The sequence below is a fragment of the Mus musculus genome, chromosome 2 (genome assembly GCF_000001635.26).
Source record: "Mus musculus strain C57BL/6J chromosome 2, GRCm38.p6 C57BL/6J".
Lineage (NCBI taxonomy): Eukaryota > Metazoa > Chordata > Mammalia > Rodentia > Muridae > Mus > Mus musculus.
Window position 1 is genome coordinate 112,719,084 of NC_000068.7, and position 17,872 is coordinate 112,736,955.

The following is a 17,872-nucleotide window of genomic DNA, read 5'->3' on the forward strand; positions in this document are numbered from 1 at the left end:
ACAAACTAGCATAGAGGGTTGATACCTGCCCAGCTCTAGTGCTTTAAGGCTTATTATAAATATAAGGATTTTATGTCTTTTATTTGGGAGCTAAATAATTCAAGGTGGGATAGAAACACCCCAATTACTTTTTACTACAATATGTGGTGAATGTCCTTTCTTGCTATTATAAATTAATGATAGAACATATATTCCATACAGAATCCCAAAGGCATGCAACTTAAGAAGCCAGATCTTTACAAAGCAATCATAAGGATCAGCTTCACTCTGCAGCCATTTTAGAGAAAGAGATGCATTTGAGTTGAATTTTTAAAATGTGATCTTAACCTTTTTTTGAATAAAATTACTGGAGAAGGCTATTGGAGTAGATTGGAATCTTGAGAGCAGCCTGAGAGAGTACAGAATGCCTTAGATGTAAGAGTACTGTGCTGATTAGAGAGGTGAGAAAGGCAGAGGGAGGCTGAGTTGGCATAACGCTTTGGATTCACAGAAAAACCCACCCAGGCTTCACTCAATTACCAAACCGGCTCAAAAAGTGAAATTTTAAACTACTCTGAAGAAAAACTAATAGATGCATATTTTTATCCTTTATTTTCTCAGGCTCAGCTTTTAAGAAATGAACCGCTTATGTGCTATGAAGTATTCGAGGGAATGACTTTCAAATCACCCCAGAAGGAGGGGTCGTTAGTCAGTTCACCACTTCCTAGATGATGGCACAGCCTTGTCCTCTAGGGAAAGGTCTGGCTGTTAGATTCCTTCTGACTTCTTCTCTTGATCCAGGTAGGCTTCAGAGGCAAAGCACCCTTGGGCCAAGCTAAGGCCTTGTGTTTGTGTACCAATGCTGTCTGAGTCTCTTCTCTGGAGATGTGTCAGTGGGAAGAGAAAGAGAAATAGGGAGAGAGAGGGAGAGAGGGAGGAGGAGAGGGAGAGGGAAGAGAGGTGTATAAACTGCTGCCTAGGCCCACTTCTGAGCAGGCTCCAAACCAGGCCTTTTCCATCAACCATCCTTCTCATAACCTCTTCTTTCTTCTTTGCGTTTTTGGGCAAGCTCAAGATGTCAGATAGGCCTGAAGAAAAGAGCATCCCTTTGACTTCCCATCTGAAATGGCCAGTAACTGAGATGAGTGTCCCACAAAGGGCCATTTCACAGTGTGTACCAACAGACTGGTCAATAAGAAGTTATAGGATGTCTCCCCAGCACTTGGGAGGCAGAGGCAGGCGGATTTCTGAGTTCGAGGCCAGCCTGGTCTACATAGTGAGTTCCAGGGCAGCCAGAGCTATACAGAGAAACCCTGTCTCGAAAAACCAAAAAAAAAAAAAAAAGAAGTTATAGGATGTCTCTTCTGTATCGCTTTTGAAGAAGAGAATGAGAAAGTGTGGCAGGGAAAGGGCTGTCATTGGGAGTGGAGCACAGATGGAAGAGAATCTAGGAGACATTCATATATGGTAAGAAATGATTAGGTAGGATCCCAGGTCTGAAGGTAAATTTCTGGTGGCACTGGGAAGTGGTGCCAAACTTGCTCTGTTTTACTGAAATTGGTGTCCTGAGCTCATGATAGTGGGTGTTTAGACAGTGAGGCAGCTATAAAGGTAAGCCTTGAGGGGGAGAAAAGAGCTGAGAAGTCCCAGTTGTGCAGGGTGGCAGTGACAGGGACATGACCCTGTCCTCTCTGATATTAATTACTGAAAAATCTAAGTCACACCAGCTTCTCAACAGGGCACTCTCTAGTCAGGAACACATGTGGATGCTAATTAGCTGCTCAGTCAAGAGAGATAAACAACAGTTCTCCTGGCCCAGCTGCTAACACAGTAAAATCCACAAGACTGACAATTAATCCTTCTGGCTATGAAATGCCAGAGAGAAAGACCTGGCGCTTCCAGGCTATGGAGTGATGGAGGCAGACAAAGGCTTCTCCAGTCATTAGTGCCCCCAGGGGCAATGTAGATGTAAGCAAGGCTTCCAGGCCGAGCGGAGGCTGCATGGCTAGCTCCATAGCAACCAAAAAGAAAAGAAAGGTCTTGCAGTTTATCATTGGATATGGAAACCATTTTTTCTTTAATCTTTACTGTCAGATAGAGTATTTTTCACATAATAAGAAGTCAAGGAGAGGTTTCAATATGTATTCCAGTATTTGTTAGTTCCTAATTTCCAAATTATGGGGCTTTCTTTATTAATCTCTTATTTACAGGATGTCAGCAACAGTGAACCTCTCAAATGTTTATTGTCAGGGACACAGTCAAAGACAAATAAATTAGAGTATCGAATAGTATTGTTGTGGTTTGATTGAAAATGGCCCCCATAGGCTCATAAAGATTGGCACTGTTGGGAGGTGTGGCCTTGTTGAAATAGATGTATCCTTGTTGGAGGAAGTGTCACTGGGGTGGACTTTGGGGTCAGATGCCCAAGCCTGGCCCAGTGTTACTCTTTCTTCCTGCTGCTATCTGATCCAGATGTAGAACTCTCAGCTACCTCTCCAGCACCATGTTGGCACATGTTCTGCCATACTTCCCATCATGGTAACAACAGACTAAACCTCTGAACTGTAAACCAGCCCTGATGAAACTCTTTAGAAGAGTTGCTATGATCATGGTGTCTCTTCACAGCAGCAGAAACCCTAAGACAAGATATAACTTTATACACTTATATGTGTCATTTAAAGTTCCGTCCTGTATATGAATGATACTATGGAGAAGAAGTAGCATGAACAGAGTAGAACACGAGGTGGGGGTGGGGCCCAGTCCTAAATGGCAATGTTAATAAGCTTGGTGGCTTAGAAAGGTGTGATGTACAAACAGAAATGATTGATCAGTGCAAGCCAGGAAGGTGGAAGGAACAAACATCTAAAGTGTGAGGGAAAAAAATTAGTTTTCTTTCAAAATAAAACTGAGATTAAAGATTAACAAATGAAGAACCAAACTTGATTGTCTGAAAAATCTTCCCTGAAATCTCTTTAAATCAATTTTTCTAAAAAAACCAAAAACCCCCAAAAAACAAAAAACAAACACTCCATATTGGAGAACTCAAGAATTTTACATGATCAAATAAACAATATGTTTACTCTTTGATATTCGGTTTATGAAAACCTCACAGATTTATGTAATTCTCAATACTATTCTGACTTCAGAGTATTCCAAAAGACCCTTCTGCACTCCGTGTTGTTTGCCCTTTCTTTTCACAATCACTCCCATCACTGAAGTGAGTGATTCTTTTCTAACTACAAGTCACTTGTCAGGTGGAGCTGGGCCGAATACTCATCGATCCCCCTGCCGTTCAATAGATTTTATTTTATTTTAGAGACAGGGTTTCTCTGTGTAGCCCTGGCTGTCCTGGAACTCTCTTTTGTCAAGAAAAACTTAGTTAAAGGTTATCAGGTTCAAAGGAAACTCGATAAAAGCCAGCCCTCCTCGGGAACTTGTGAGGCTGGTTCCACTCTACCAAAGGGGCCATTTCCCTTACCTCTGCCAGGAGGGACAAATGACCATTGTGACCTCCAGGCTCCCTCAGTATCACAAAACCCTGTTGTACATGCCATCTCCGTGCTGATGGCATCCAGGCTCTTGTAAGGTCTTCTCACATCCTCCCTGTCCCTCTCGTCAAGCTGTTCATTCTTGTAACATTGCTATGCTGGCTCTATTCTTTCTTCTGCCCACTCTCCTTGTCTTTTTTCTTGCTCTCCCTCTTTCTATGTTTCTCTCCCTCTCTCTGCTCTCTTCCTGCTTCTCTCATGACCTGGTCCAGTTTGCTGGCCATGGTTAGTCTGCTACTTTCTCTGCTCTGGACTCTTCCTTTGGTGGTTCTCTCTGTCATGTCTACAACAAGAACCTTCCCCTTAACAATGTCGTGGAGCTGACATGTCTCATTTTATACAAAAGGTGCTGGAGACATGCTCGTTCTACTATATGTTTCTCTCTAAAACTCAATATTTAGAAAAGAAATTAAACAGACATCTGGATCTGTACTGAAGTTATATATTATAACCCCAGACCACAAAGTAGTAACCAATCAAGTGGGGGTATAGGAATTAAAACATACTCTACAGAAGGGGCCTTAAAGATGACTTATCAAGTTAAGAGCACTGGCTGATCTTTGAGAGGACCTGGGTTTGATTCTCAGCACATGGCAACAGACAACCATGTATAACCCCAGTTCTAGAGCATCTGGCATCTTCTTCTGACCTTCTGGGGTACAAGGCATGCATATGTTGCACACACATTCAAACAAAACACTGAGAAGCATGAAACTAACTAATAAATTAAAAACCAACAATAATAACAATGACAACAGCAACAATAAGAGCCAAACCCCGTAATTTCTAGAATTCGAAGACTGAAGAAGTCTTTGGAGGTATGTACAGGATTTAGGAGTTGCTTGAAATAGTGAGCGTTTAGCTCTATGACATTCATTAAAGACCTGGTGGACAATATATATGTGGGGAGCTTCCATCTTGGAGAGTTAAGCTATGGGGCCAAGAATGGTATGTGCCTGCAGTTCCTGTCACCTGTCCTCCCATTCTGGAGGTGCATTGGCAGGAAGTAATGAGAAGGGACTTGCTTTGTAGCTGCAGACCCAAGCTCACCAGAGGATGAGCATATATTAAATTTCTCAAGAAACACCTGGCTGCAATGTGAGAGTTTTACTCACTTCTCATCTGGGCTAGCCGTTTACTTGTCTTAGGAGTGGACATCAGAGCTCTAGGAAGGGCTTGGCCCTATCCCAGGTTCTCAGCTTTGAAGCTGCCTGCTGTTTCCTTCCAGTTCACTCTCAACTGTTTTAACACACACACGCACACGTACACATATGCACGTGTGCACACACCTTTGTTCTTGAGAATTAACAATATTCCTAGCAGCAAAGAAGAGAGAAAAAGATGATAAATTTATCCAGAAAAAGAAAAACAGAATGTGTATTCTCTATGCACTCAAAGAAAATAAAATTGAAAATATTAACACAGAGGAAGTTTTTGAAAAAAAATCATAAAAATTGTTAAACAGAAAGAGAACAACCAGCTAATAGTTTCTAGTAAGAAACCAGGTGTGAAAAGTTAACGAACAAATTTACACAGGATTACTTTCTCTGAACAAAAAACAGGGAAAACACACACACACACAAAAACCTGTGCTGTAGTTTAGACTTGTAATGTTCTCAAAAGGTCCATGAATTAGAGGCTACTGGGAGGCAGTAGTATTTTGAAGAGATAGGGGCAAAAGGATTTAAGTTGCTGGAGCTTTCCCCTTGAGGGGTGGGGGTGGGGGTGGGGGATTGTGGGTTCTTGCCCTGCTTATTACTGTTTTACCAGGGCCAAAAGTAATGGAACCAGTCAACCACAGGCTAAAATCAAGTTGTTTGTAATACAAACCACCGAAAAGGAAAAATTTCCCAAATAAAGCAAAATTTCTTGACCTGCAGAGTAAAGTGAGGAGGGTTAAATAGTCAGTCCTGGGATGCATCACAGGCAAATGAAGGAAAGCTATGAACTGTCAGTTCCCTGCTCTCCTCTGTAATGTCATGTGTGAGTGGAGTGCTAGATGCATTGGAGAGAAAATGATGGTCCTGGAGTGGACATTATAAAGTACCCAGAGACTTCAGGGCTCTTACAGAAGTGACTGTCCCATGATGACTCCAGACTGTCAAAAGACAAAAGTAAATAAATAAATAAATAAATAAAATAAAAATCTAAATTTAAAGAAAACTAAGAATAGGGAATTTCTGTTCAGAGATTTGGACAATGTGCTAAACGATGGAGGCACAAAGTAAAGTGGGCAGGGCAGTGAGTATCAGGACAAAACACAAACGCTACAGTGAATTTTATAGCAAAATAGAAAACGGGATGAGAAGTAGGCTAGAATTGCAGTATATACAATTTGCTTTTTTTCTAAAGTAGAAACTTAATAGATATAGTATACTAAATGATATATTTGAAATATGATTTATAGGTTAAAGAATATGACAAAGCTGTAAAATTCTATGTATCCTATGATCTCACATGCCTGAAAATGCGTATACAGAGAAATCATCAAGACTGATGCATACCCAAATGTGGCTAGTGACTTCTCAGGGGAGTGGGCCTGGACGGGACGTTGCATAGAGTAAAGAAGGTGGCAGACTTTTAACTTTACATATGTAAAGAATTACAATTAGAACATAAAACAGAACAAGAAAAACAAAACAAAACAAACAAAAACAGACATAAAAACCATTGCTTGTGCCAACAACACAGTCCTAGGATCCTCAGTTGCTAGGTTTCCAGTTGTTGGGTCTCTTTAATCTAATTCTGGCTAGCTAGTCTTATGTGGATGTAGAATAAAAATCCAAACTCCAATATTCCCAGCTCTGTTCAGAGCAATCACAGCAATGAATGTGAATTAAGTACAAAAAGCCACGGGTGAACACGGCTTTCTGGCCTGACATTTCAAAATTAACTTTTTGTCTACTTTTTTTCAAAAGAAAAATGCAGAAACTGTACAAAAAGTTATATAAGGTTTCTTGGTGTGTGTGTTCTCTCTCTCTCTCTCTCTCTCTCTCTCTCTCTCTCTCTGTGATATATTCACTAAGTGAAAAGTTAATTGGAAAATCTTTATCAATTCTATTTATTTGGTTAAAAATACAAGTTTAAAATTTTTATCATGGGGCTGGAGAGATGGCTCAGTGGTTAAGAGCACTGGCTGCAAGCAGGACACCCAGGGGAAGGGGAAGGACAATAACCAACCCACAAAACCTTCAACCCAAAATGTGTCCTGCCTATAAGATGTGCAGGGACAAAGATAGAACGGACACTGAGGGAATGGCCAACCAATGACTGCCCCAAACTAAGACGCATCCCATGGGCAAGAGCCAATCCCTGACACTGTTAATAGTACTCTGTTATGACTGTACACAGAAACCTAGCATTAACTGTCCTCGAGAGGATCCACCCACCAGCCAATGGAAAGAGATGCAGAGACTCACACCCAAACATTAGGTGGAGCTCGGGAGTCTTATAGAAGAGTTGGGAGAAAGATGGAGGCCAAAGAGGACCGGACTCTACAGGAAGACCAACAGAGTCAGCTAACCTGGAACCTTGGGGGCCCCCAGACACTGAAGCACCAACTAAAGAGAGAGTACAGGCTAGACCTAACCCCCCTATACATATGTAGCAGATGAGCAGCTTGGTCTTCATGTGGGTCAGCAGAGGCTGTCTCTAAATGGACAGCCTCGGCCTCAATGGGAGAGGATATGTCTAGTCCTGCAGCAACTTAATGTGTGGGGTGTGGTTGTGGAGTAGAATGGGTGTGTATGTTGGGGGTTGACACCCAGAGGAGGGCTTCCCCGTCTAAGGGAAATGGGGAGAGGTACTGGGAGCAGAGGAAGGGCTAATATTGGGTTGCAAAGTGAATAAATAAATATATTTAATAATAAAAGAGCACTGGCTGCTCTTCTAGAGGACCTGGGTTCAATTTTAGCACCCACATGATGATGGCTCACAAGCATCTGTAATTCCAGTTCCTGGTATTCAATAAGCTGGACAGTGGTGGTGCATAGCTTTAATCTAAGCACTCAGGAGGCAGAACTAGGAGCATCTCTTGAGTTCTAGGTCAGCCTGGACTACAGAGTGAGTTCCAGGACAGCTCAGGCTACTCAGCGAAATGCTGTCAAAAAAACAAAAAAAACAAAACAAAAAAAAAAACAAAAACAAAAACAAAAACCCAAACCCAAACCCAAAACCAACCAAACAAAAAACACCATCAACAAAAAACCAAAACCAAAAAGATCATTAACTGTTGATGACAAAGCCATTTTTGTGTTTTCTGTAAAACAGTAAGGAAAGCCGGGCAAACGCAAAGACATCCTTGTTGCGCTAAATCCCCTCCCAAATATGCCCCAGCAACTAAAACATGACACAGTTAATATGATTACATGCTGTGTGCCTAGATTGGGCAGATCTACCTCTACACTACCATCTTCCACAACTTATGAGACCCCTTAGAATTTGCAGTTTCTCCAGGCCACATGCTTCTGCTCTGCTTTTCTCCTTCCTCCTCCTCTGTGTCCCCTCCCTCTTTCATTTTCTCCTTCCTCTCCCCTTCTGCTCCACCTTCCCTTTTATCTGCCCAATCATCTGCTCTCCTTTATATTACAAATTAAGGTGGGAAGCAGGTTTACAGGAAATCATCTGAGTGCTGACTCATTCCTTGTTCACAACCACTCACCAGAGAAGGAATTAACTTCAAATATAATTAGCCCAGGGCTATCAACAACACATCCTCATAAGGCAAATTTAACCATTAGTTCTTCAGTGAGTTTCTTGAAACCTGTAAGCCATTTGGAAGCTGGAACTCTAATGGAATAGACTGGTTTTCAATTCATCCCTAAGATGAATTTTAATCCACCGGTTCAGTTAAGTTCTTAGAGGGGATAAGTTCTCATTTTCCTTTACCGACACACTTTTAATATATGTGTGTTTCAGTATGAAATGAGGGTTGGATTTTAGGGTGTCTGATCCAAGCTTCATATATGGGTATGTTAGTAGAGCCCCCAAGTGTGTTCAGATTAAATTACTTAAAAACAGATTGGATTCTTTCAGGCTTGCTTATTTGAAAGGGATAAGAGACTCAGGCCTTCAGGAATATGGCTAAATCTGAAGCTTTTATCCTTCTAATTTTACCTCTGGAATTAAGCAGAACAATACAACACATGGCCCCTGAGGCTGAAAAGCTAAGGCCTGTCAGACTTCCACCATCACAGACTAGTTATAGAGGAAAAGCTGAAACCCCAAACCTACAAATAAGGATGCCCAGATTCGAGATTATCAAATAGCTTTTCTGGTACCGAACTGTGTGTTGTTTAAAACCGTAGCTAATCTGACAGCTGTCTGTGGCAAAGGTCCAAGGGTGTGTCACATAGAGACTCATTAAACACTAAAGCCACTGCCCTAGGTCCCTCAAGTGTCTCAGAAAGCTTTGGCCACGGGAACTCTGGAAGCTTTGTAGAAGCCCTGATAATGAAGTGCACGTGCCTTCAACATTTTTTTTTTTTTTTTTTTTTGGCTACTAGCACATGATTTTTCAGGATTTTATAGTCCTTTCAGTATATATACTGAATATACACTGAATAAATATACTCAGTAGCTTTTTCCACCAAAGTCTTCGATCTGATTAATTTCACTACTTTTTCTACATTACAACAAATTTTTCATAACTCAGCTGTAAAGCTACTACTCCTGATCAGTGACTATTTGGGTTTTGCTGGACTGAAAAGCAGATGTTAAGTGTTTTAAAATTTAATATGGTATCTTATTATTCTCTAAGAATTTTATATGTGCGTCCTATACTTTCTCCCTTCCCCTTTTCCTGTTTACTCCCTTCCATATACTCCTCCTTGCTTTCTTTCAAATCCATGACGTGTTTTTAAAAATTGTTGTTTTACACACACACACACACACACACACACACACACACACACACACACACACACGTATTCTCAAACATAAATACAGCCTCTCAGTTCTCAGTCTGTATAATGTACTGATCATTTGCTATTGGATGTGAAGTTTGTGTGCTTTCCCCAAGGGAAGCCTGTTTCTCCAGCCTCAGCACTCCTTAGCTACCTGTAGTTCTTTGGGTAGGGTTGGAGACTCTTGGGCTGGCCTAAGTCCCTATTAGCATGTCTATTTTTGTTCTCCATTAGCTCCTGTTTAGGCAGAATGTGTTAGCCCTCTCTCCCTCACAACATTTTTTTGAGCCAAAGAGTTTTAACTTTAAAAAAATTAAGCAAAAAACTAATTACCTTTCAACATAGATGTTTTTCCCAGTCCCAAGGGAGTAGAGGCTGCACAGAATGTGGTAGCATGAAACCTGCACGTCGCTCACTGAAACAAAGAGAAGCCAGAGCCACATATCAGTCTCAGCTCCAGCTCCATCACACGGAAAAGTCCATGAAGAAAAAAAAAATTAAGGAAGGCATCAGTCACAAGCCCTCTCTAGTTTTCCTTTCTCCCTGTTTCTGTAAACAAGTGAAATCCTCTTTAAACTTTACTACTTGTTGGAAAACATTGACAGGAAGACGTGCTCCACCGGTGTCACCTATGTCATTTGCAGGCCTCCTGATGGAGATCACAAAGCTTCCTGAAGAAAGGAATCTTCTGGTCAATGGATCTCCCAAACAGGCCATTTACCCAATAAAGAAGACATTACATTGAAACATTACCAAGGGAAGTATTGTCTTCCTTTGGATGGAAGAACGAATAAAACTTGAAGCCTCTATGTTACTTTTGATAATTTTCTAAGATGGTCTGTACATCTGTCATGCTTTATTCAGAGAGGGAGGGAGGGAGGAAGGGAAGGGGGGAGACAGGGAGAAAGGGAAGGAGGGAGGGTTGAAAAGAGAGGGAAGAAGGGAGAGGGAGAGAGAGAGAGAAGGAGGGAGGGAGAGAGAGAGATATATCTCAAATATGATCATCTAAAAAATTAGGCTGTATTTTTAATTGTATCATGGTCTTCCCTGTTTTCCAAGGGAACAGAGTTCTGAAGGAGCACAAAGAATGTTGTCAGCAGGCAACATGCCCTCAATCATCTCTAGACCTCATACCATGGGCTGCTAGGACTACTTCAACAAAACTAGAAACAATTTAATGTTTTATTTTTCAACCAAGACACTGCCTTGTTTCCATGTCATAGAACTTCTACCTAGTGGGGACTAACTGATGGAAGACATAGCCCAAGCTATGGACAACTGGCTAAATTAAATCACATGGCAATGTTTAAGCAGTCCTGAAGCTCGGTGACAGAACATGAACACGGGGGTGGGGGTGGGGCTGGGCATTCTGCTAAGTACAAAGCAAAATAAAACCATTGGGAGAAAAACCCATGTGATGTTAACCTCGTTCCTTTGCTCCTGGTACCAGTGAATGATCAAGGCTTTTTAATATGGAGCACAGCATCTGGAAGCCCTGGCAGCAGAGGGTATATACTTCTGAGGTGTATTGCTCAGATAAGCTTTTCAAATTCAATGGAGCATGGGTGAGACTGGTTCAGAGTGAAATCGGAGAAAGATGAAATGTTCTAAACTCACACTAAAGGATTTCTTCCTTTCCAAGGGTTGATCACTGCATTTTTTTTAAAAATTTAATCTAAGAAAAGTGTGGGACATCTGTCTTTCTACTCTGCCCTCAAGGTCAATGTGAGTGAGTGGTTCTCTGTCTGTGGCCAGCGCATAGACATTGGTGACAAACAGCAGTAGGACTCACAGAGTAGATCCACCCCAAACTGATGCTGAGCGATGTGCTCAAAGATGGATGTCAGGATGGGAAGCAGAGCCACTGTGGTGTAGTTAATATTCTGAGAAACACCTTTGATCTGCGTTCGGGAATGGGTAAACTTCCCCAGCTTCAGGTTTTCGGAGGTCTTCTCTAAGTCTTCAGCAGCATTTTCAAAGAATGCTCGCAGCCCGGCTTTCACCAGCTCTGAGCCTGACTTCATCACTGTCCTGCAAGTGAACAGCAGTCAGAAACGGGCACAACTGGATTGTCAGGTCAACCCCCTTTACATGGTGGTGACTTGGAGGCAAACTGGGCAGACAGTGGATATTGGTCTGTTTCCATCTGGAAAACAGACCTTAATCACACAGCTCACTTGGCCTTGGCTTGTGGAGATCATTGCCCAACTCTTCAGGACCCACAAAGAACAATTTAGGATGGAAGTCACTTGTGACCTACAGCTTGCTGCAGCTGCCTCATCTGTTATTAGCCAATGAAAAGATAGGAGTGAGCCTTTTCCACAGCTCACTTGGGGTTAAGAACCTTTGTTCTTTGTTTGCTATTTAGGAGGAAGGAGGAGAAAAGAGAAGAGAGGCAAGCAGTCTCCTAAAGCCTGTACTCCTCCTAGTTTGCAGAGCACTGGATGAGGGCAGAGGAAGGGGAGAAAGCCAGTCCATTAGAAAGCCAGCCTTATTAGGTCAGTGAGGCAGAGGACAATGAAACGCACCCCGGGGGCAGAGGAAGCTAAGAACCGCTGAATTCTTCCCTCAGAACGGTTTCATAGAACACAGAATTGGGACAAAACCTATATGCAGTCTGTAATTTTTCCATATTGCAATATCAACTTCAGGAGATATTGACAGAATTCCTTCCAGGGCATATGCTCTTTCTCTTCAAAGTTTTCTTGGTAATTATCAAACATATCAGGACAGTAAAGACCATCAGTGAGGCTTGCTCTGAAGAGCAGAGGTCTCCTGTAACGATCAGTATTCTTGTTATTATTTATTTATTGGGGTGTGTGTGTGTGTGTGTGTGTGTGTGTGTGTGTGTTTTGGTCAGAGGCTAATGTTGGGCATCTTCCTTGACCACTTTCTATTCTATGTATTGAAGCAGGGTCTCTGATTTGAACCCACAGCTAAGTAATTTGGTTAGTCTAGTTAGCCAGCTTGTTCTGGGGGATCCTGTCCCTGCCTGCCTGCTGATGAGTTGCTATAACCACTAGACATTTTTGTGGGACCTGGGGATCTGAACTCCTATCCTCATGCTTGTCAGGCAAGTGCTTTTACCCACCAAGCCAGACCTCTAGCCCTTATTATTTTTCATGGGCTTGAGTTTGTCACAGGCTGCCATCTTTGGGTCACTCTCTTAAGAAGGTAGTTCTCTTTTACATTAGCTCTTGAGGGGTATGTCCTCTTCCTGACTCTGATAAGAACCATTTATTAATTAATGGTGTTTTTGTTTTTTGGTTTTTTTTTTTTGAGACAAGGTCTCACTATATAGCCTTTTGGCTGGCCTTAAGTACACAGAGATCTGCCTGTCTCTGCTTCCTGAGTATTGAGATCAAACGTATGTGCCACCACACTTTGCATAAGGACCTTTTTTCTTCTTTTTTATTTGTTTATTCTTGTCTCATGTATTACATCCCTACCACAGTTTCCCATCCCTTCACTCCTCCCAGTGCCCCACCCCTGATCCACTCCCCTGTTTCCCTTCAGAAAAGAACAGGGATATCAACTGAACACAGCATAACAAGTTACAATAGGCACAAACCCTGGTATAAAGGCTGACCGAGGCAATCCAGTAGAAGGGAAAGGGTTCCAAGAGCAGGCGAGAGACTCAGAGGTACCTCTCACTCCCACTGTTGGGAGTCCCACAAGAATACTAAGCTACACAACCATAACATAAATGTAGAAGACCTATGCTGACCCATACAGGCTCCCTGATTGTCATTTCAGTCTCTGTGAGCCCCCATGAGCGCTGCTTAGATTATTCTGTGAGCCATGTTCTTATGGTGTCCTTGGCCCCATTAGCTCCTACATCCTTCCTCCTCCTCTTCCTAGGGGATGCCCAGAATTCTGCCTAATGTTTAGCTATGGGTTTCTGACTCTGCTCCATTAGTTGCTAGATGAAGCTTCTGATAAGGACCGCTCTTAGTGAGCATGTTAAACAAAACTCCTGTCAGTTTATTTTACTATTTCTCTCTTTAAAACTATCATGTATGTTAATATTGCAGAACTGTGTATTGTTGTTGTCTTTTTAAAAAATAAAATCTCCTTTCCTGTTCAGCCCACCTTTCTGTAGATTCTCAAATTATCCTGAGATTTATTTATTTATTTACCTATTTACTTATTTTTAGGATGACAAGGGTTTCATTGCCTACCACCTATTTCTACCTATACATGTGTGAGTGTGTGTGTGTGTACGTAGCGTAGCGTACTATTAAGCACAAACCGAATGTTGCTATGCTATTTATACATTGTATCTCCTGAAAAAAGAATTTTGTAAAAGAGGGTAAGAGCTGATTAATTGCTTAGTATTTAAGATGGTCCATGACAGTAGGTCTGGACTGTGGAAATGAGAAGCAGAATGTAAGTTCTGGGGCCAGACAGGGAGTCAGTTATAAGAAACTATTAGGAAGAAAACATTGGGCTTACCTTGTGTCAAGTGTCTGAGCTAAGATATGAAGACAGCTCACCATTGTAGTTGAATCGCTCCCTAGAATGAAAAACATCAGCCATGACTTCCCCCAACCCAGCCTGGCTGTTAAATACAGCCTTCTTAGTATGCATAAGCCTTAGCCCAGTATAATTAACCAGTAACACACAAAGTGCCAGGTCTGTGTTCAGGGACAAGGCGTTTATCTCTGGTCTGACAGAGCCTCTGCCTCATGATGGATGTCACAGGCAGAGCTTAAAACATTCATTGGTGTGGAAAATCTGAGCTGTTAAAAAGGTAGAGAGGTCATTAATCATGCTTCAGACCAATTTTCTCTGGAAAATTTAGGTGACACCTCAGTCCCAAGGTACAGGTTTTCTAAGGGAGCCACAAATGAAGGCTCAAGGTAATTACAGGAAGGAGTGCTGCCTTTCGCAACACATCCTTTTACTTACCAAAGAGTGAAATCCTGTGTCTAACAAGAGCGGCCAGCTTGCAGAATAGGCTAAAGCAGAAAAGGTTGTAATTCAGAGAGTCACGGAGATTGAAGAAGTGATTTTTCTACATTCTCCCACCCCTCACATGTGAAGCAATACATAGATTGGCGCTTTAGGAGGATACACTGTGTCCTCTGGAACAGTCCTTGGAACCATGCTGAGGAAAATAATGTGGTTCACACTGTCATGGTAGAGAATTATGAACCGTTCCTTGCAGGAAGTTCCACCCTACTCAAAAACCATTCCTCTGGAATGAGAATAGCATTTGCCAATGGCCCTGTGCAAACTTTCCTTGGTGATTGTCTCAGTCAGGGTTTCTATTCCTTCACGAACATCATGACCAAGAAGCAAGTTGGGGAGGAAAGGGTTTATTCGGCTTACACTTCCATACTGCTGTTCATCACCAAGGAAGTCAGGACTGGAACTCAAGCAGGTCAGGAAGCAGGAGCTGATGTAGAGGCCATGGAGGGATGCGACTTCCTGGCTTGCTTCCCTTGGCTTGCTCAGCTTGCTTTCTTATAGAACCCAGGACTACCAGCCCAGGGATGGCATCACCCACAAATGGCTGGGCCCTCCCACCTTGATCAGTAATTGAGAAAATGCCTTACAGCTGGATCTCATGGAGGCATTTCCTCAACTGAAGCTCCTTTCTCTGTGATAACTCCAGCTGTGTCAAGTTGACATACAAAGCCAGCCAGTACAGTGAGAGACACTATGTGTTAAAATGTTCATTCATGGAACATGAAAAAAAAAGATAAAGATTCTAAAAGGCAGTATGGAACTGTGAACTATGCTACAGCCCTCAAGCTTTAGTTGGAAGGTGGAAAAGTGTTGGGATTAGGAAAAGTGTCGATGGTTAGAGTAGGGAATAGGAATCTGTTAAACACAAAAACATTTTAAGAAGTACATTTTTGCTGTTATCTTTTTTTGTACATAAAATAATTTTTATTAGATATTTTCTTTATTTACACTTCAAATGTCACCCCTTTCCCTGTTCCCCCTCTCTTGAACCCCCTATCCCACCCCCTGTTTTTATGAGGGTGTTCCCCCACCCACCTATATACTCCTACCTCTCCTCCCTCAAATTCCCCTACACTGGGGTCTAGAGCCTTCACAGGACCAAGGGTCTCTCCTCCCATTAATGCCTGACAAGGCCATCTTCTGCTACCTATGTGGCTGGAGCCATGGGTCCCTCCATGAGTACTCCTTGGTTGGTAGTTTAGTCCCTGGGAGCTCTGGGGGGGGGGGTCTGGTTGGTTGATATTGTTGTTATTCCTATGGGGTTGCAATCGACTTCGGCTCCTTCAGTCCTTTCTCTAACTCCTCCATTGGGGACCCTGTGATCAGTCAGATGGTTGGATGCAAGCACATCTACCTCTGTATTTGTCAGGCTCTGGCATAGCCTCTCAGGAGACAGCTATTATCAGGCTCCTGTCAGCAAGCACTTCTTGGCATCCATGAGAGTGTCTGGGGTTAGTGTCTGTATATGGGATGGATCCCTAGGTTGGGCAATCTCTGGATGGTCTTTTCTTCAGTCTCTGCTCCACATGTTGTCTCCATATTTGCTCCCATGAGTATTTTGTTCCCCTTTCTAAGAAGAACTGAAGCATCCACACTTTGGTCTTCCTTCTTCTTGAGTTTCATGTGGTCTATGAGTTGCATCTTGTGTATTCTGAGCTTTTAGGCTAATATCCACTTATCAGTGAGTGCATACCATGTGTGTTCTTTTGTGATTGGTTTACCTCACTCAGGATGATATTTTCTAGTTCTATCCATTGGTCTAAGAATTTCATGAATTCATCCTTTTTAATAGCTGAGTAGTACTCCATCGTATAAATGTACCACATTTTTCTGTATCCATTCCTCTGTTGAAAGACATCTTGGCTCTTTCCAGCTTCTGGCTCTTATAAATAAGGCTGCTATGTATATAGTGGAGCATGTGTCCTTCTTACATGTTGGAGTATCTTCTGGGTGTCCTCAGGTAAGCACTATGTCCAATTTTCTGAGGAACTGCCAAACTGAGTGGTTGTACCAGCTTACAATCCCACCAGCAATGGAGGAGTGTTCCTTTTTCTCTACAAACTTGCCAGCATCTGCTGTCACCTGAGTTTTTGATCTTAGCCATTCTGACTGGTGTGAGGTGGAATCTCCGGGTTATTTTGATTTGTGTTTCCCATTAGGTGCTTCTTGGCCATTCAATAGTCCTCAGTTGAAAATTCTTTGTTTAGCTCTGTACCCCATTTTTGAATAGGGTTATTTGATTCTTGGGAGTCTAATTTCATGAGTTCTTTGTTTATATTGGATATCAGATGTAGGATTGGTAAAGATGTTTTTCCCAATCTGGTGGTAACCATTTTGTTCTATTAACAGTGTCCTTTGCCTTACAGAAGCTTTGCAATTTTATTAGGTCCCATTTGTCTATTCTTGATCTTAGAGCATAAGTCATTGGTGTTCTGTTTAGGAACTTTTCCCCTGTGCCATGTGTTTGAGGCTCTTCCCCACTTTCTCCTCTATTAGTTTCAGTGTCTCTGGTTTTATGTGGAGATCTTTGATCCACTGGGACTTGAGCTTTGTACAAGGAGATAAGAATGGGTTGATTTGCACTCTTCTACATGCTGACTTCCAGTTGAAACAGCACCATTTGTTGAAAATGCTTTCTTTTTTGCACTGGATGGTTTTAGCTCCTTTGTCAAATATCAAGAGACCTTAGGTGTGGGTTCATTTCTGGGTCTTCAATCTATTCCATTGACCTTCCTGCCCATCTCTGTACCAATACTGCACAGTTTTTGTTTTTGTTTTTGTTTTTTTTTTAAATCACTATTGCTCTGTAATACAGCTTGAGGTCAGAGATGATGACCCCCCCCCACACCATAAGTTCTTTTATTGTTGAGAATAGTTTTCTCTATCCTGGGTTTTTGGTATTCCAAATGAATTTGCAAATTGCTCTTTCTAACTCTATGAAAACTATTCCCTATTTTCTAACTCTTTTCCCTATTTTCTTTCTCAGCCTGTTTATCCTTTGAGTAGAAGAAGGCTACTGATTTATTTGAGTTAAATTTTATATTCAGCCACTTTGCTGAAGTAGTTTGTCAGGTTTAGGAGTTCTCTAGTAGAATTTTTGGGGTAACTTAAGTATTCCATCATATCATCTGCAAATAGTGATATTTTGACTTTTTCCTTTCCAATTTGTATCCTTTAACTTCCCTTTATTGTCTAATTGCTCTAGCTAGAACTTCAAGTACTATATTGAATAAACAGGGAGAGAGTGGGTGGCCTTGTCTAGTTTCTGATTTTAGTGGGATTGCTTCAAGTTTCTTTCCATTCAGTTTGATGTTGGCTACTGGTTTGGTGTATATTGCTTTTACTATGGTATAGGTTTAGGTATGGGACTTGAATTCCTGATCTTTCCAAGACTTTTATCACAAAGGGATGTTGAATTTTGTCAAATGCTTTTTCAGCATCTAATGAAATGATCATGTGTTCTTTTTT

The 17,872-nt window shown here is 41.8% G+C and overlaps 1 protein-coding gene across 9 annotated transcripts in view; it reads right to left on the reverse strand.

Annotated features, from left to right (window-relative positions):
* Ryr3 (ryanodine receptor 3) overlaps window positions 1-17,872 on the reverse strand; it is a 586,052-nt gene that overhangs the window by 87,730 nt on the left and 480,450 nt on the right. For all 9 annotated transcript variants that reach the window (XR_003951556.1, XM_017316705.2, XM_017316711.2 and 6 more), the window contains 4 exons: window positions 14,342-14,391; window positions 13,886-13,946; window positions 11,223-11,461; window positions 9,764-9,845 (listed from right to left, as the gene is read on the reverse strand). Coding sequence is in view for 8 of the 9 variants with exons in the window: in XM_017316705.2 (XP_017172194.1) it covers window positions 9,764-9,845; window positions 11,223-11,461; window positions 13,886-13,946; window positions 14,342-14,391 (432 nt within the window). In the remaining variant the exon portion in view is untranslated. The remainder of the gene's footprint in view (window positions 1-9,763; window positions 9,846-11,222; window positions 11,462-13,885; window positions 13,947-14,341; window positions 14,392-17,872) is intronic.